Source organism: Dipodomys merriami, unplaced genomic scaffold, assembly GCF_024711535.1.
Source record: "Dipodomys merriami isolate MVZ:Mamm:240054 unplaced genomic scaffold, mDipMer1.0.p SCAF_106, whole genome shotgun sequence".
NCBI classification, from domain to species: Eukaryota; Metazoa; Chordata; class Mammalia; order Rodentia; family Heteromyidae; genus Dipodomys; species Dipodomys merriami.
The window spans coordinates 4,239,885-4,257,587 of NW_027202338.1; the positions used below are offsets into that span (position 1 = coordinate 4,239,885).

Here is a 17,703-nt window from a genome sequence, read left to right on the forward strand (position 1 = left end):
CTCCCGTTTTTACAAGTTTTAAAATTCCACTATCAAACAGAGAACATTTTAAAATGTCATTAATCAAATTCCAATAGGAAAAGGCCATAGCAGGAACCTTTTCTGAACCAAAGGTTTCATAATAATCTTTTAAACAATCTCCTACTCTTTGCCAGCTTTTTGCATCTATGATTCCTTCAAAGGAGAACCAAGGACACAAGTCCTCTATGAATGAGAAAAATAATTCTAAATCCTTTTTCTTAACCTGTGTTCCTCGTGTCTTGAAGGCCTCACTGAGGTCTGACAGAAATAGATCATGTGACGATATTGCTTGTCCCATAGTGGGTCACTTACCATGCGCCATCCCCACTCTCCTCCTGGATCTGTCTCTCGGCGGGGTCTGTCGAGGCGATCTCGTGATCTCGGACTGTACTTGGCCAAGTTTTCCCGGAGGACGGCGTTCCTTCCTTAGTCAGAGGCTCGTGCCCCACGTTGGGTGCCAGTTGTCCCGACCCGCAGGACTTCAACCAGGGCAATGAACCCAAACAAGAAGGAATGAAGGGACAAGAGACACAAAGGGGTATTTATATGCTTAGAATAAGGAAGCTTTTTCATTGGGCATAGCAGCTGCAGGATGCTTGCTTAGGGCAATGTGAAAAGGTGGTCAATAGCAGCTACCTGGTCTTTGTTTGGGGCAGGATGCAAAGACCAGATTCTGTAAATAGCCTCAAGAAATGTTCCAGTGAGATAGTCAAGCTTATCATGCAGAGAGACTCCCTGCAGGGCTCTGGACAGGTAGCATTGCACCAGGGAAGAGTGTGCATTGTGTCTGGTGTGGCCTAGGCTGGGGAAGCGGGACAAAGGCTCCTGATCTGATCTGGCCATGAGCATCAGGTGTTTATTCACTGCACAGCCTTCAGAGTCAGACCACTGATACCAGGTCACATGACATTGAAACCACACAACCTGAACTTTCTTTTTCTGTTTTCTTTTCTTTTCTTTCCTTTTTGCCATGGCTGGTGGTTGTACTCAGGGCCTAGGTGCTGTCCCTATGTTTTTGTGCTCAGGCTGGTGCTTTACCACTTGAGCTGCTGCTCTACTTCTGGCTTTATTTTTGATAGCTCATCAGAGATAAGAATCAGCTGGCCTTTCCTACCTGGGCTGACTTCTGATCTTGATCCTCAGATCTCAGCCTCCTGTTTAGCTGGAAGGACTACACAGTTTGGTTAGTCTTTCAGTTAGTCATCCAGTTCATCTGTCAGGGATTACACAGCCATGGTCCACATCTTGGACTCTGCTTTGGTCTGAGGACCCTCACCTCATGAAGGAGAGTCTGGGATCCTCCATGAAGTACAGAGGGAGAATGCCAGACCTGCTGGGTATGTGGATTTTTAAGAGGAAAAGGCCTTGATGGAACAGTTATTGGGCACTGAGCACTGACCTTGGCCTTGGAAGTGAAGAAAGACTTGGGGAAGAGTTGGATGGGTGCCGCGGACCGGGTTCTGTCGGGACGACGGAGGATACCTAGGGGAGGAACCTGGAATAGGACGGCGAGATGGCAAACAGACAACTCACACACAAGAGGAGTGGATGCTGAGTGCTGAGTGTGATTTAATGCAGAGGATAACAAACTTTTATAACAGAAGTCTTCATAAGAAAGGGCAAAAGGTTACACAATCTTGCTGCAGGGCTTCATTCTTGGGTGGTCACCAGCTGGTCACCTGAAAGGCACTTGTTTCCGGCTTATCTCTAAGAAATATAATGGGTTTCGACGTTTGTCACCAACTAACATTACCTTATTTCTATAGAGGCCTTAACTGTCCCATAAGATCTTTCCTGTTCCTTCTTTAATAGTAAGGTCACAGAGGCCAAGATCTAGCAAGTATCTTAGTAAATGAAAGAGAGTAACAGGAAGTTCTTTCTCCTAAGTAGTTATCTCAGCAATTGCCATACATTCTTTCTGTTCTAGCCACACCTACAGCTTCTTGTAAATCTCTTACTAACAATTCCTTCTGCTGAAGTGACTTCGTGAAACCCCCAATATTTTTATATTTGCTTATGGCTTGTCTACTAGCCTCCATAAGAGGGGCTTTCAGGGTAGCACTTAACTCTGGTGAGTTAGTCATATTTTTAAGACACTCATCAGATGTTGGAGTCGTCAACACTCTTAAGAAAGAGCTTTGAATAAGGGAACATTGAGCATGAGTAAGTACAATGAGCATCAGAAACAGTAAAAGATTAATAGGCACTCTTATACAGTGAAGAAAAGAAAAGCAGGGACAGAAACACATCTTTCCCAGGGGCTTGCCAGCCTTTTTCCAGGAGTAGGCCTCTTAGAAGCCCTATTTTCCGAGGTAGACTTCGGTGAAGTCCCAAAACTTGGAGATAGGTCTCTGTAAAGCCCCATTCTCTGAGGTAGACTTTGGTGAAGTCCCAAAACTCAGAGATAGGTCTCTGAAGCCCCTTTTTTAGGTCTGATAGATGGTTTCCCATGCTAAGCAGACTCCACTGGAGTCGGCATTGCAGCCTGATGTGGGCTTTACCTGGGATGTGGGATATTCTCTCTGGAGGATAAAGACTTTTTTTTTTTGCCTACCTGGGACTTGAACTCAGGGCCTGGGCAATGTCCCTGTGTTTTTGTGCTTAATATTAGTGCTCTACCCCTTTAGCCACACCTCCATTTCTTGTCTTGTTGGAGATAAGAGTCTCTTGGACTTTGCTGCCTGGGCTAGCTTCCAACTTTGATCCTCACTACCTGATTAGCTGGGATTACAGGTGTGTGCCACTGGTGCTTGGATTTTTTAAATTTCTCTTCCAGTCCTGGACTTGAACTCTGGGTCAAGGTGCTATTCCTGAGCTTCTTTTGCTCAAGGCTAGCACTCTACCACTTGAGTCTTAGCGCCACTTCTGGCTTTTTCTGTTTACATGATGGTAAGGAATTGAATCCAGGGCCTCACTCACATGAGGCAAGCACTCTCCAATTTGAGCTACCTTCCCAGCGCTAATTTTTTTTTTTTTTGGGTCCGGTTGTGAGGCCTGAACTCTGGGCCTGGGCACTGTCCCTAAGCTCTTCAGCTCAAGGCTAGCGTTCTACCACTTGAGCCACAGCACCACTTCCGGCTTTTTTCTTTTTGCTTATGTAGTGCTGAGAAATCGAACCCAGGGCCTCAGGCATGCAAGGCATGCACTCCAACACTGAGCCATCTTCCCAACCCCTAGTACTAATTTTTTAAAATTTAATTTTATTGTAAAGAGACTGGACAGAGAGGTTGCAGTTACATGAGTAAGGGAATGCTCAGGATTTTGTTAATGCCACTCTTGTGTTATGTGCTTCCCATGGGTCTGAGTTGTCTGCATTTTCAACACTGAGCAATATTCCATTTTGATCTCTTAACCTGGTTTGGATGATGCAGCCATTTCTCTGTGGATATTTGGGGTTAATTTCCTGGTGCTCTACCATGTTAGCCACAGGTCTTCAATAACGGAGCTTCTATATGGTCCCTATGTTGTAGGCAGCAGGAGGGAATGGGGGCTGCAGGCCTGGAGGTTCCAAGGCTGAGCACTGGAAGTGGAGCTCTGGCTCGGGTGGTAGAGTGTGAGCCTTGAGGGAAAAACTGAGGGACAGTGCCCAGGCCTTGAGTTCAAGTATCAGGACCAGCAAACACTTGAATATGCATTCCCATACTTACATTTCTACTGACATTTTTGGGCAATACCCAGCAGTCTGGAACCCACAGGACATGAATGACTCACAGGGCATTATGGGGGTGGTGACCATGCACATATCCACCCAGGGCCTGTGCTGTGACCCCGTGAGACCTAGGCTGTGATGTCATCACACTCTCTCAGGTGTGATGGGGTCCCCTGAGAGGCGATCTCTCTTCCACTCCTGATTAGGAAAACTTGACCAAAACCTGCCTAAAGCCCAGTCAATAGCTACAATTTGAAATGTGGTGAGTGAGGAAGCTCATCTCCAGGCTTTGAAAAATCAACACGTCCCCATGACTGACAAATAGAACAACAAACACACAGACATAAAACCACCATAGATATTCTTGGGGCTGGGAAGGTGGCTCAGTGGTAGGGTGCTTGCCTTGTATACATGAGGCCCTGGGTTCAATTCCTCAGAACCACATAAGCAGAAAAATCCAGAAGCAGCACTGTGGCTGAAGCAGTAGAGCGCTAGCTTTGAGTTGAAGATCTAAGGGACAGTGCCACGGCCCAGAGTTCAAGCCCTAGGACTGACCAAAAAAAAAAAATCAATGTGTCTACCCTCCCATAGTAACTGAGGAGGACCAGCTTACCAGACTGGGAGTGGTCCTACAGGTACTGGGCAAAAATGACGTGATTGATCAGGTATCAGAACAGGGAAGAGGTAACCCAGCCAGGATAAACAGCTATCACCTCTGTACATAGCAGGCAAGGAGGCCTGTAACCTTGGTTGTTTTCAGAGCCCTGTTAAAGATAATCTTCATAAAACTGTAACTGCAAACTGAGTTAAGAGACTAACTTCTCCAAATATATACCATTTAAGGATGCTAATTTAGTGTCCAAAGATTTACACTCCATCGAGTCTGCAAACGGCGGTGTTACAAATCTTATTGAAGTCTGTAATGACATTGGCTCCTCTGCTGCACCCACGATGGGGTCCACCATTGTAGGGAGCCGAGGCGAGACTCCGCCCACTCCCTTGCAGTTTTGAGGATTACCACTCCAGACGGTGCTTGGCGGGACGCCTGGGCTGTGCGCGTGCACGAGCCCGGTAGTGTCCCCAGCCAATCCCATGACACCTGGTGACGGTAAAAGGCAGGCGACCAACAATAGAAAAGACCCGTGTTCGAATTCCCTATATAAGCGGCTGTGTTTCGGGTGCACGCGCTCTCGCGCCCAAGCTCTCCTACAACTAAAAGGCTCTCCAATAAAGCGTGATCTGAGAAGACTCCTGGAGTGGTGGTCGTTTTTCCTCGCTGGTCGAGTAGGCGGTCACTACAACTGGTGCTGAAACCCGGGAACGAACCTGGGACGGGACCCGCGCAAGAGGCCGAATTGGAGCCAGAACTCAACACGCGGAGAGGAGACGTTGGTAAATATCCCCCGGTATGCTGTTCACTGTAGATTTAGATATTTATTGGTTGCTTGCATTGCTTCTTCCCTTGTGGCTTGTCTTTTTGATGGTGCGCACTTGCCTCGAGGAGGGAGGGTTTGATTTAATCCAGGAAGGACGCAAAGTACTAACGCAGCATCAGGATAGTCTATCAGAGTCAGTATACAGTAATGGGGAGGAAAAGAGGCCTAAAAGAAAAAGGGAAAAAAGACAGAAGGATCCTAAAGAATTGAAGCGAGAGGGGCTGCAGCCCTCACAAAAGGAGAAGGGTTTTAGGGAGGGGGTCTCAAGGAGACCTCCGTGCCCTTCTTTAAAAGCAAACCGGTTCTCAGCCCTACATGTGGAAGGGCGGGACCAAGAATATAGTAATCTTGTGAGTGACTCAGAGGAAGAAATGTTAGAGGAGGAGGGAGAGCAGCTCGATCCAGCTGATAGTGAAGACTTAGAAGAGGCTGTGGCGGAACACGTGGCAGACAGATATGGAGGGTGGCGCCCCCTAGGGGTGGGAGTACCGCAACAGCCAGGGAGAGGAAACGGAGCTGGCCCTCACCCGTCGGCCCCCCCCGCCGTGCCCGCCGGCAGGGAAGAGTCACTTTATAAAAGGCAGCACCTGGTCGCCGTTAGCGGCTGCTTTTCCAGTTTTTGAAAATCCCATTACTAATGAGAGAATTCTTGAGCCGGTTTCCTACTTCCAGCTTAAGGATTTAGTTGAGGCAGTCTGGACTTATGGAGTGATGGCCAATTATACCACTGCCTTGCTTCAAAGGCTAACTATTAATGCTATGATTCTGTGGGAGCAAAAACTGTTCAATATTTTCCTGAATTAGTGGCTAAACAGGCAATTTTGATCTGAGAAAAAATAAAAATAAAAATAAAAATAAATAAAAATAAAAATTAAAAATTAAAAAAAAAAAAGAAGGCAATTTTGGGTATAAAGTGTTGTTTAATGCATTTTGCAAAAATTCCAGATAAATTAATTATTCCATACACCCGTGAGCAAGTTGAAATTTTAGCAGCCACAATGGATATGTGGGCAATTCTTGTTTGCTCATTTCCAAATGTAATTGATAATCATTATCCTAAGCATCCTCTGCTTGCCATAGTTAACAAAAATTTAGTGTATTTTCCTGTTGTCACTTCAAAGGAGCCCTTGGCTGATGCTCTGACCATCTTTACGGATGGATCAAAATCTGGACAAGGTGCCTTTTTTGTTCAAGGACACAAACAGCCGGTAGTCTTTAATTTTCGGCCGAATGTCCCACAGGCTGTTGAATGTTTAATTGTGCTTGAAGTTTTTAAAAGATTTGATCAACCTTTTAACTTATTTTCTGATTCATTATATGTTGTAAATGCCGTTGCTTCTCTTGAAGTTGCTGCTTCAATTAAGCAGGCCAGTACAATTTCTAATGTTTTGTTACAGATTCAATCCCTTATCTTAAACAGAAAACATCCTTTTTATATTGGACATATTCGTGCCCACTCTATGTTGCCGGGCCCGATGGCAAAGTGTAATGATTTGGTGGACCAGGCAACTCGGGCTATGGCTCTGGTTGCTGCTGATCCTGTAGAATTGGCAAAAGACTTTCATAGATTGTATCATGTACCTGCTAATACCCTTAGGAAAAGATATAATTTGTCCAGGCATGTGGCAAGAGATATTGTTAAAGCCTGTAAATCTTGTGTTACCTTTCTTCATCCTCCCCATGTGGGGGTAAACCCCAGGGGGTTGAGACCAAATGCCCTATGGCAAATGGATGTTACTCATCTGACGGAATTTGGTAAGTTGAAATATTTACATGTGTCTGTGGACACCTTTTCCGGTGTCATTCATGCCACACCTTTGGCAGGAGAAAAGGTGTCTCACGTCAGAATACACTGCTTAGAAGCTTGGGCAGCTTGGGGAAAGCCCCTTAGACTCAAGACAGATAATGGCCCTGCTTATACTTCCCATGGTTTTCGCGCCTTTTGCGCACAAATGCAGGTTGCCCACACCACCGGATTGCCCTACAATCCTCAAGGACAAGGTATAGTGGAAAGAGCTAATAGAAGCATAAAAGAAATGCTTCAAAAACAAAAAGGGGGAGTTGCTGAGTCCGCGTCCCCCAGGGAAAGACTTTCTCTTGCGCTCTTTACCCTTAATTTTTTAATTCTAAATGACAACGATCAGTCTGCCGCAGATCGGCATATGACAAGAGACTCCATGGATACTAAAGACATGGTTATGTGGAAGGATGTTATTAATAATAAATGGTATGGACCGGATCCGGTAATAACGAGATCCAGGGGAGCTGTTTGTGTTTTTCCACAGAGTCAAGAAGTACCTCACTGGGTGCCAACGAGACTGACCAGGCCAGTGGAGACTGCAGAAGAACCCCATCTTGAAGATGCCATCCACTCGTCTCCTGATACAGCTGATCTTCCTGCTGTTAGCAACAGTGCTAATAGCAATCCCTGTGATAGCTAAACCGATGATGCTGTGGGCTGTCACAATTTACTGACTGGATTGCCTCTGCGGTGTCCTTTGTCAAAGAGCGGGTGGGAGTCCGAATGTTTTTAGCCTGCTGCTTGGGAGGATGCGTGGTCTGCCTATGGTTGGTCTGTCGCCTTCGAGCCCAAACCAGAAGGGACAAGGTTGTTATCTTGCAAGCATTAGCCGCTTTGGAGAGTGGATCCTCACCCCAGATTTGGCTGTCGGCCCTGAGAGGCAGTTAAGCCTTACCATCCTGCATAGCCTTAGCACCCCGAGGGATCAGGGGATCCCATTGCACCGGGACAGGTATGCAATTTGCAATTTGGGACAGGGTGCAAGGCAAGTGCACTGCACTTGAGGAGATGGTTCTCATCTCCTCAAGAAGAGCATGCTGGGTTGCAAGTGGGTTGATGCCCAAGATCCCACCTCTGCAAAAAAGGCATCGGACGGGCCTGGTCATCACTGGGGAAGGCGCCCCTCAGGTGAAGGCCAGTGCAAGGTCCTCTCATTAATGTCTTAGACAGAGGCCCAACCTCTACTCTTACCTGTTGCCATAAAACAAAGAAGGGGGAACTGTAGGGAGCCGAGGCGAGACTCCGCCCACTCCCTTGCAGTTTTGAGGATTACCACTCCAGACGGTGCTTGGCGGGACGCCTGGGCTGTGCGCGTGCGCGAGCAAGGTAGTGTCCCCAGCCAATCCCATGACACCTGGTGACGGTAAAAGGCAGGCGACCAACAATAGAAAAGACCCGTGTTCGAATTCCCTATATAAGCGGCTGTGTTTCGGGTGCACGCGCTCTCGCGCCCAAGCTCTCCTACAACTAAAAGGCTCTCCAATAAAGCGTGATCTGAGAAGACTCCTGGAGTGGTGGTCGTTTTTCCTCGCTGGTCGAGTAGGCGGTCACTACACACCATAAAATGTCTTAAAATTTTTTAGATGTGAAAAAAATGGGATACATACAAAGGAATTGTTCAAAAGGTAAGAACTCCTAACAAATTCAGAGCCTTGTACAAGTTAAATAACCCTCTTGGGATAGGATGGAGGTTGCCAGAACCTTCTATAAACTTCTCTTACATCTATAAATTGATTTAGGAAGAGTTCTCTCTTTTTGCCCAATTTTCTTTACAGACCCTGAAGACTAGAAGCCTCGGACATGTTCAAAGATCCATTTGTATACTAATATACCTTGCTAACAAACTTGTCTAAACATTTTCTGTTCTTTGTCATCTATTTCTCAAATAGCTGTGAAAAATGTTATTTATTGTGTTTGTATTTTGCCTCATAGTTGGCTTTGTGTTGTCTGTCTAACACTGACCATACAGTTTTATCATATCGGACAAAACAATGGTACTTTGCGATTGGAATTCCAAAAGAATCTATTGCCTATATATATATATATATATATATATATATATATATATATATATATATATATATTTCTTTTGTCAGTCATAGGGTTTGAACTTTGGGCCTGAGCATTGTCTCTGTTCTCTTCAGCTCAAGGCTAACCACTGTGCCATTTCCAGTTTCTTGGTTGTTAATTGGAGATAAGAGTCTCATGGACTTTCCTGCCTGGGCTGGATTTGAACCTGGATCTACAGTCTCAGCCTCCTGAGTAGCTAGGACTACAGCTGTGAGCCACAGGCACATGGCCAAATTTCATTTTTATAATCTAATTGAGCATTAGAACTCTTGTACATAGGGGCAGGGAAGGTGGCATTGTGGTAGAGTGCTTGCCTTTCATGCCTGGGGCCCTGGGTTCGATTCCTCAGCACCACATGAGCAAAAAGAAAAAACCCGGAAGTGGCGCTGTGGCTCAAGTGGTAGATCACTAAACTTGAGCTACAGAGCTGAGGGACAGTGCCTAGACCCAGAATTCAGGGCCCAAAACCGGACACAAAACAAAAAAAAAAACAACACAAAAAATGGCAAAAAAAAACTCTAGTACATAAGTATGAGTGTAAATATATGCGAAACCATTCAAAATAATCTTGTGTTTTAGTGCTTAAAATCTGTCATGATGGTGTAAAAAAAGACAGGTCTGGGAAGGTGGTTCAGTGCTACAGTGCTCTCCTTGCATGCATGAGATGCCTTTTCTGGGCCCAAGATCCTCTATTTTATGGATTATCCTGCTAGCCTCCTGTCTATTTCAATATTTATCTTCTAGCATGCAGCATACGCTAGCTCAAACAGAAATGAGAATTATGCTTTCTGAAATCATAGGAAAAGGGGGGATTGTGAGAGCCCCCAAATGCTAAGCTGTGAGAGCAGAAAGGATTGGGAGGATGGAAGGCCTCCTCTGAACATGAACTCTTAGAATCCTGAGAGCTTCCTGGAAAGGTCAATCCCTTCTGGATTGATAGGACTTCAGATTTCTTTCTTGAGTGTAGGTTAATTCCACATCAGACCATCTGGGATCTTTGGGATAGACAAAAATCTATGTGAACTCTAAGTCATTTGCTGCTCACACCTGCTGCTTAAGATAAAGGAGTTATTTATCACTTGAGGGAGATGATACCACACAATGGGTGCTTGTGATTAAGATTGTTTTGTAGTATTGGTGCTTGTGATGTCAGGAAATTGTGATCTCACTTTGTACACATACAGCCCTGTGCCCTACTCAATAAATACCTTGTCAAATGGACTCAGGGCACCGGAAGCTGGCAAAAGGCTTCAGGCTCCTGGTGCCCCAAACCTCAATTTCAGGACCTGGTTTCTGTTCCAGCCTCGTCCCATGTTGTGCCAAGTTGGGACAGAGCTTCCACTCAAGATCAATTGGGGGGAAGACAACCCCTTCCCCAGGACATCCAGCAAACTCTCAGGCAACCTCCTGCGGTGGGCAGCCCACTGTCCCCACCTGAGGGACCTCCGCAACCTTTCACCCAGGTCATCTTTGCTAAACAGAACACTAAGGCATGTTTGTCAGCACTCGGTGCCGTGGCTCCATTTATTTCTGCAAGAACACACACGGGTCCCTTTGTGCTCCTCACCTGCATGTGGCTGCCACCCTTCCTGGTAATTGCACTAAAGATGTGACAGGCAAAGTCAGACCTCCTGATTGAGTGACAGACTAATGCTATGACCTCCGCCCAGTCCTGTCACCTTCATAAGTGGGGACACAAGTCTTCATCCCAACACACAAGGAGCTAAATCTGGGCTTAGTTCCACGAGAACAGCTCGGGAGGAAGTCCCGCCATCTTCTCCCGGAATTTTTCCTCGAAGGCTTGGGTCTGGGCTGGGGTGAAGTGGTTCTTCCAGTCCCCCGTGATACCTAGGCCGTGGAAAAACAATGACACCAGACTGGGTCAGGGCAGGAAGGCCCTGTCCCCTGGTGTCCCTTCTGCCTTCTGCCTGCCCTGAGGTTGAGGCCACAGACAGCCACCACGCTCCATGTCCAGTGCACTCCTCTCAAGTTCTGCCCCCTGCCACCAGAGGGGCACATCCTCCCCATATGTGTGGGAATCAGGAAGCTCAGGATGTGGTCTCATTGTCACACAATAGCATTTTTATTTAATAGGAAGTTGAATAGAGTTTTTATATAATAGAGTTAGGTGTGTGTACATGTGTGCATGTGTGTGCAAGTGTGTGTCTATACAGGAGTTTGAACACAGTGCCTAGGTTCTATTTGGGAGTTAATTTCTGCTCAAACCTCATGCTCTACTACTTGATCCAAAACTCCATTTTCTGTTTTTTTGGTAGTTAACTGGAGAGAAGGAATCTCCTGGACTATGCTACTCTATCTGAATTTGAACTGTGATGCTCAGATCTCAGGTTCCTGAGCAGCTAGGATTACAGGCCTGAGCCATGGACACCCAGCTATTACTTACACTTTGTTTTCTTTTCAGATCCACTTACTATTACATTACTTGTTTGTCTTTTGTAGGACTTAAAGTCTGGGCCTGGGCACTGATCTTGAGCTTCTTTGGCTGAAGGCTTGGCGTTTGAACCCCAGCTCCACCTCCAGTTTACTTTGTTTTAACAGAAGCTGGAAGTGAACAGCCAGCCTGTTCCTGGCTGATCCCTGGCCAGGAGTGTGTGGTTGGAGAGCAGATTTCTTTCCCTGGCTTCCAGCACCTCCTTCCCTAGGACATTTCCATACCTTTCCTGGTGATTTTGAAACCAGCGGGAACAATCCACTCTGGGACATCAGGGAAGCTGGTCATCTTGTTCTCCTTCATTGCCTGGAAGGAACTGTTCTCCAGGACCAAGTCCAGCTCTCGCGGTTCCAGTGCCTTTCCCAGGAACCCACAGATCCTCTCTACCATGCTCCTTGTGTCCTAAGGAGAGAAAAACATGGCTCGGGTATGAGAGGGGACAACAGAGAGCATGACTGAGGAGGAGGGAGCAGGAGAAGACAGAAACAGAAGAAGGTACTGGTAGGAGCAAGGATGGGTGGCCTGTGAAGTTGGGGGTGTGACTCAGTGGGTAGAGTACCAACCCAAAATCAAAACATCAGGTACTGAGTTCATGACTCCATCTTGAAACAAAAAAAAAAAAAAAGGAAGAAAAAGAGCATGAGAGGAATGCAGGAAGGAATAACACACAACAGGATGTAGAAAGTTGACATAGAAGGTGGGATGGAGACTAGAGGGAGGATACTGGGGAAGAAGATAGTGGAGGAGCAGGAGAGATGGTAGAATGGGTGGAGAGGGCAGTGGTGGGGTACATGTAAAATCAATGGTTACCTTTTTCATCTGCTCATAACTGAGGACCAGCACGTTCTCCTTTTCCCTCATGGACATCCAGCCTCGGACGTGATCAAACCATGACCCATAAGGTACTGCAGGGGGAACAGTGTGGCATTGTGAAAAGTCTCCACCATTCCCGATCTGCATGGTGGTTTCAGCACTGATCGCTTTGGTCCCTGTCACCTTCACAGGGTGTAACTGAGAAATAAGTCCTGCCTCTTTATAGTCTCAAAGAGAGAGCACTGCGGAGTACTGGTGGCTCACGCCTGTCATCCTAGCTACTTAGGACACTGAGATTTGAGGAACACTGTTCAAACCAGCCTGGGCAAGAAAGTCCATGAGACTCTTATCGCCAATGAACCATAATAAAAACCAGAAGTGGCGCTGTGGCTCAAGTGGTAGAGTGCTCGCCTTGAGCTAAAGAGCTTAGGGACAGCACCCAGGCCCAGAGTTCAAGCTCCATGACTGGGAGAGAGGGGGAAGGAAGGGATAGGGAGGGAGAGGGAAAGAGAGCAAACACAAGCACTGTGGAGCCAGGATATGGATTTCTAAGCAATTTTTTCCTGTAGTACAACCTTTGTCCCATCTGGAGCAGGTCACCAAAGGCCACACCAAAACCTCTGACCAGAATAAAGAACTCCACAGGCCCTCACAGAACTCAGGCTGAGGGCATTCCATGCCAGCTTGGCCCAGATCCATCACTTGCACAACTGAGCACAAGTCTGAGTCCAAGGCCTGAGCTGTGACACACGCACATGAGGCACCTTCCATCCCTGCCCACGGCTCCCAGCAGGTCAGTCTGCAGAGGCCTTGGTGTGCTTTATTCTACTTGAAACATCTTTGCTTGAAATCAGGGCCAGAGCACTGTCCCTCGGTTTCTACACTCCTCTCTACCACTTGAGCCACACCTTCAGTCCCTGCATCATGATGATTGAGTAGGTATGAGAACCTCAAGGACTTTCTGCCTGGGTTGGCTTCCAACTCTGTCCCTCAGCTCTCAGCTCCTGAGTAGCTGAGATTAAAGGCGTGATCCACCATCCCTGACTATAGATCCAAGTGGTAAGAGATGTTGAATCAGGGGAGAAACAGCTCATCAGGCGCTTCTACAGGTTGTGAAGCTAAACCCAGAGGGCCTGAGACACCAGATGATTAGGTACATAGAGCACAGATGTGGGGTCCCCCCACCCTTCATACCCAACTCAGGCCATGGACCCCTGACAGAACCATGGAGAAGTGACAAAATTACAAGCATGAGGAATGACCCAGAACTTTTGCATGACTAGACACAGAGTGATCCTAACTTCAAGTGAGAAACTCTGACAAGGACAGCAAAACGATTTTAAAACATAAATATATGTATGGAAGGTAGAGTTGGGTTGTGTGGGAAGCCAGTGAGAAGCTGTGAGCCAACATCTGGGAGTAGAGCACACAGGTGGGTCCTCCATGGCTACGGAAGCTCCAGGGGCTCAAAACACCTTGGGACCTTCCTTCATGGGAGAAGTCTGGTGCTGCCTTTAGCCAATGTGAGTTCTGGGATGAGGAAGCATTGGACCCACAGATGGTGAGATTTAAAGGAGACCTTGGAGGGAGGGGACACTCAAAGAGGTTTAAATCCTTCTCCATTCACTCATTGTTTACTCACCATATCCTTGCAAGAACCATTCAAAATATTGTTCCAGTGACTCTGGTTTCTTAGCCAGATTTGTAAGACGCCGGAAATAATAACCAGATATAAGGACATCCTTAGGATTTCTGATGACATAGATCATCTTCAAGGGAGAAAGGAGAGAATTAAACAATATTCCCATCATTTTTTGTACTCTTTGTGTTCAGAGAAATTCTAGCCATTTTTGCTCCAACATTGAAGTATGTGTTGATCTTTTGGTTGTGCATTAGTTTGTGAAATACTTCTCAGAGTTCCTACAATCCAATCACTTTGCCAGAAATAAAACAATGGTGGGACAATGCATTTCCTAAACATATCTGGGATATTTAAGTAGAAAGCACAGAAGATCAGACGCTGGTTAGCCTTTGCTGGCTGCAGATTTATGAATTATTCTATAAACATCATTGAAACATCTGGGCATGGGTGGCTCTCACCTGTCACCACAGCTACTCAGACAGTTCAGATCTGAGGATCATAGTTTGAAGCTAACCCAGGCAGAACAGTTCATGAGACACCCATCTCCAATTAACTACCTGAAAACCTGAAGGGGAGATATGGCGCAAACTGGTAGAATAACAGCTTTGAGTACAATAGCTCAGGGACAGCTGTGAGTTCAAGTCCCAGGAGTGGCACAAAAACAAAACAACAAGAATCCATTGAAGGAGGGACCTGAAATGATACAACAACAGAGATTTCACAGCACAGGCGCCCATTTCTATGGCGTTCAGGAACAAATCTAGGTAGCATTTCACCAGGGAAGAGTGTGCATCGTGTCTGGTTTGGCCTAGGTTCGTGAAGCGGGACAAAGGCTCCTAGTGTGATCTATTCACTGCACAGCCTTCAGAGTCAGATGACTGAAACCAGGTCACATGACATTGAAACCACACAACCTGAACTATCTTTTTCTTTTCTTTTATTTCCTTTTTGTCATGGCTGGTGGTTGTACTCAGGGCCTAGGTGCTGTCCCTGTGTTTTTGTGCTCAGGCTGGTGCTTTACCACTTGAGCTGCTGCTCTATTTCTGCCTTTGTTTTTGATAGGTCATCAGAGATAAGAATCACCTGGCCTTTCCTACCTGGACTGTTTTGTAATCTTTCCTTAGATCTCAGCCTCCTGTTTAGCTGGGACGACTGCATGAGGCATTGGTATCCACTTAAAACACAGTTTGGTTAGTCTTTCAGTTAGTCATCCAGTTCATCTGGCAGGGATTACACAGCCATGGTCCACATCTTGGATTCTGGTTTGGTCTGAGGACCCTGAATTCATGAAGGAGAGTCTGGGGTCCTCCATGAACTACAGAGGGAGAATGCCAGACCTGCTGGCTATGTGCATTTTTAAGAGGAAAAGGCCTTGATGGAACAGTTATTGGGCACTGAGCACTGACCTTGGCCTTGGAAGTGAAGAAAGACTTGGGGAAGAGTTGGATGGGGAGGTGGGAGGTGATGAGGGGGGGACCCTCCTTCCTCTCCACTGTGCATTTGTATCCACTTTCATTCTCAATCCATGGGGAACGAACGTATATGGGCACAGATCGAACCCAGTTGGGATCCCCCTTGGTGTGAATCAGAGAGAGAATCTCAATCAACCAATGGGTTCCTGGGGCAGAAAGAAAAGCAGAGGTCACACAATTCTATGTGAATACACAATATTACACACACACATATATATATATATATACACACACACATATACATACATGCACCACACACATATATAATGTTAAAGCATATGTAACATAGACCTTAGGGATATAAACTTTTTCAGGCATGCAATCTGGTATGGATAAGTAGGGTTTAGAGTGTTTTATTCATTTATTTTTTAGTTATTTTTTTGTTTGTTTATTTAAGTACTTATTTTTGCATCCTGTCCTGGGTCCTGAACTCTGGTCCTGGGTGCTCTCCCTCAGCTTGTAGCTCAAGGCTAGCACTGTACCACTTGAGCCATAACGCCACTTCTGGCTCTTTTCCTTTTACTTATGTGGTGCTGAGGAATGTAATCCAGGGCCTCAGGCATGCAAGGCAAGCACTCTACCACTGAGCCACCTTCCTAGCCCCTGTTTAGTGTATTTTAATCATAGCTCATTTAATGCCAGTATTTTGTCATCTATGTCTACACTGTCCATGACAACTGAATATTGATATTCTTGCCACCTGCCTTGACCCCCATCATTGTATTATCACACCAGCACTTTGGCAGGTCTGGGCCTTGTATCTGAGTGCAATAGTACACAGTTTTTTTTTTTTTTGTTCTATGGCCTTGACTCATGTGGTTTCAAATGGCAAAATGTCCTGGTAATAGTAGAGCATGGGTCTAAGTAGGAAGCATTATGCTCACCTTTGGTCCTCAGTTCCACCCATTTCTGAGCTGCTCCCTGTCCTGGAGATCTTGCCATACAGCTGGCCCCTCCCTCTCTCCACCCAGACCCATCTGAGCTCCCACCTACCTCACTTCCTACCCCCAGCCCCTGCTGCTGCTAGATAGTGGAGGTGGTCATGAGCTCTCTCTCTGGGGGAGAAATGGCTCCTGTAATAAACCTTGTAACCATCATTCTACTGTGCCTGCCTGCCTCTGCATGGTCCCCTGGGAAGCATGTGATGGATCCTTTCCTGAGCTGTCTGCATTTTCAACAGTGTATAATATTCCACTTTGATCTCTCAACTTGTTTGGGATTGTGCAGCCATTTCTCTGTGGATATTTGGGTTTAATGCAGCTGTCAGCTGTTGCTGAAATCCTGCAGTGCCCCCACTGGCTGTGGTTTTCAGCACATTTCCCTTGCAGTGTGCCCTCAGAGCTCCCTCCCCACTCCCCGTGCCCCTTCACACAGGCTCCCTGGCCTGTCAGTGCCTTGTGTTTACCCCAAGTTTTCCAGGTCCTAACTATGGCATATCATGATTGTTCTATTTGAGATCATGCTTTTTCTCCTGGTAACCTGAAAATCATCCTTTTCATTTTATGAACTATGGAGCACCTCCAAAAAGCCTATTTAAAATACTGTGCTGCCAACACTGGAGATTGAACAGGGCCTGGGCGCTGTCTGCGAGCTGTTGCACTCAAGACTCTCACAATACCACAGGGCCACAGGTCTTCAATAATGAGCTACTACACCATTCCTACGTGGAACACAGTTGGGAGTGAGGCCACAGCTCTGGCTTTTCCCACGCAGCCACAGCTCCCTCTGCTCACCTGATTTGGGGTAGGTCATTGTGATGATGTCTTCGTCCTTCAGCACCAGCTCCTCGTGGACTGCTTTTATGCGTTCAGGGTAGTAATCCACAACAGGGAAAGGAATGCCCTGGTACCACACGTAGTCCTGAGCCATGGCAGAGTCTTGGGTGTCTGGCTCTTGGTCCCAGACCAGTGGCACTGCTACCCTGGAAGTGGTGGCTGAGTCTGGATGGTGAAGACTATCATCAACTAAGGTGAGCTGGTAATAAATAAACCCCTGTAATTGTCCCCAGGGGTTTTTATTGGGCAAATGTTAAATCATGCAAAGGGTGAACTGTGCTCACCTGATCTACAGTTCATGGCAGAAAACCAGAAATACAAGAGGAAATAGGCTAGGGTATACGATTAACAAATATTTTTTAATACACCAATCCTTTATTTTGTGAAGAAGTGTAGGATATGAGAAAAAATCGCTGGGAGGGAAGGGCTGGACTTCTGGATCAACACCCCAAGTTCAATCTACTAATATCACTCCAAGATCTTTGCCAAGATTCCTCTTTGGTTTGTCCTTCCAATTTCCTCTGTTTCACCTAGGATCTCTCTCCACTCCAGGATGGCAGCCATGATCCCTC

General features: G+C 46.4%; 1 protein-coding gene across 1 annotated transcript; it reads right to left on the reverse strand.

The window, feature by feature from the left end:
* Window positions 1-10,712: 10,712 nt before the first annotated feature.
* On the reverse strand, window positions 10,713-17,225 carry LOC138812014 (sulfotransferase 2A1-like). The gene is made up of 6 exons (XM_069999966.1): window positions 17,090-17,225; window positions 15,291-15,502; window positions 13,885-14,011; window positions 12,240-12,334; window positions 11,654-11,831; window positions 10,713-10,825 (listed from the first exon to the last, which is right to left on the reverse strand). The coding sequence occupies exons 1-6, from the start codon at window positions 17,223-17,225 to the stop codon at window positions 10,713-10,715; spliced, it is 861 nt and encodes a 286-aa protein (XP_069856067.1).
* Between the last annotated feature and the right edge of the window lie 478 nt (window positions 17,226-17,703).

Coding starts and splice junctions, on each gene's coding strand:
- LOC138812014 (XM_069999966.1), bottom strand. CDS start 17,225: ATGGCTCAGGACTACGTGTGGTACCAGGGCATTCCTTTCCCTGTTGTG. Junction 14,012..15,290: donor TCTTCACTTCCAAGGCCAAG/GTCAGTGCTCAG, acceptor TCTCCCTTGAAG/ATGATCTATGTCATCAGAAA. Junction 11,832..12,239: donor GTTATGAGCAGATGAAAAAG/GTAACCATTGAT, acceptor TTCTCTCCTTAG/GACACAAGGAGCATGGTAGA.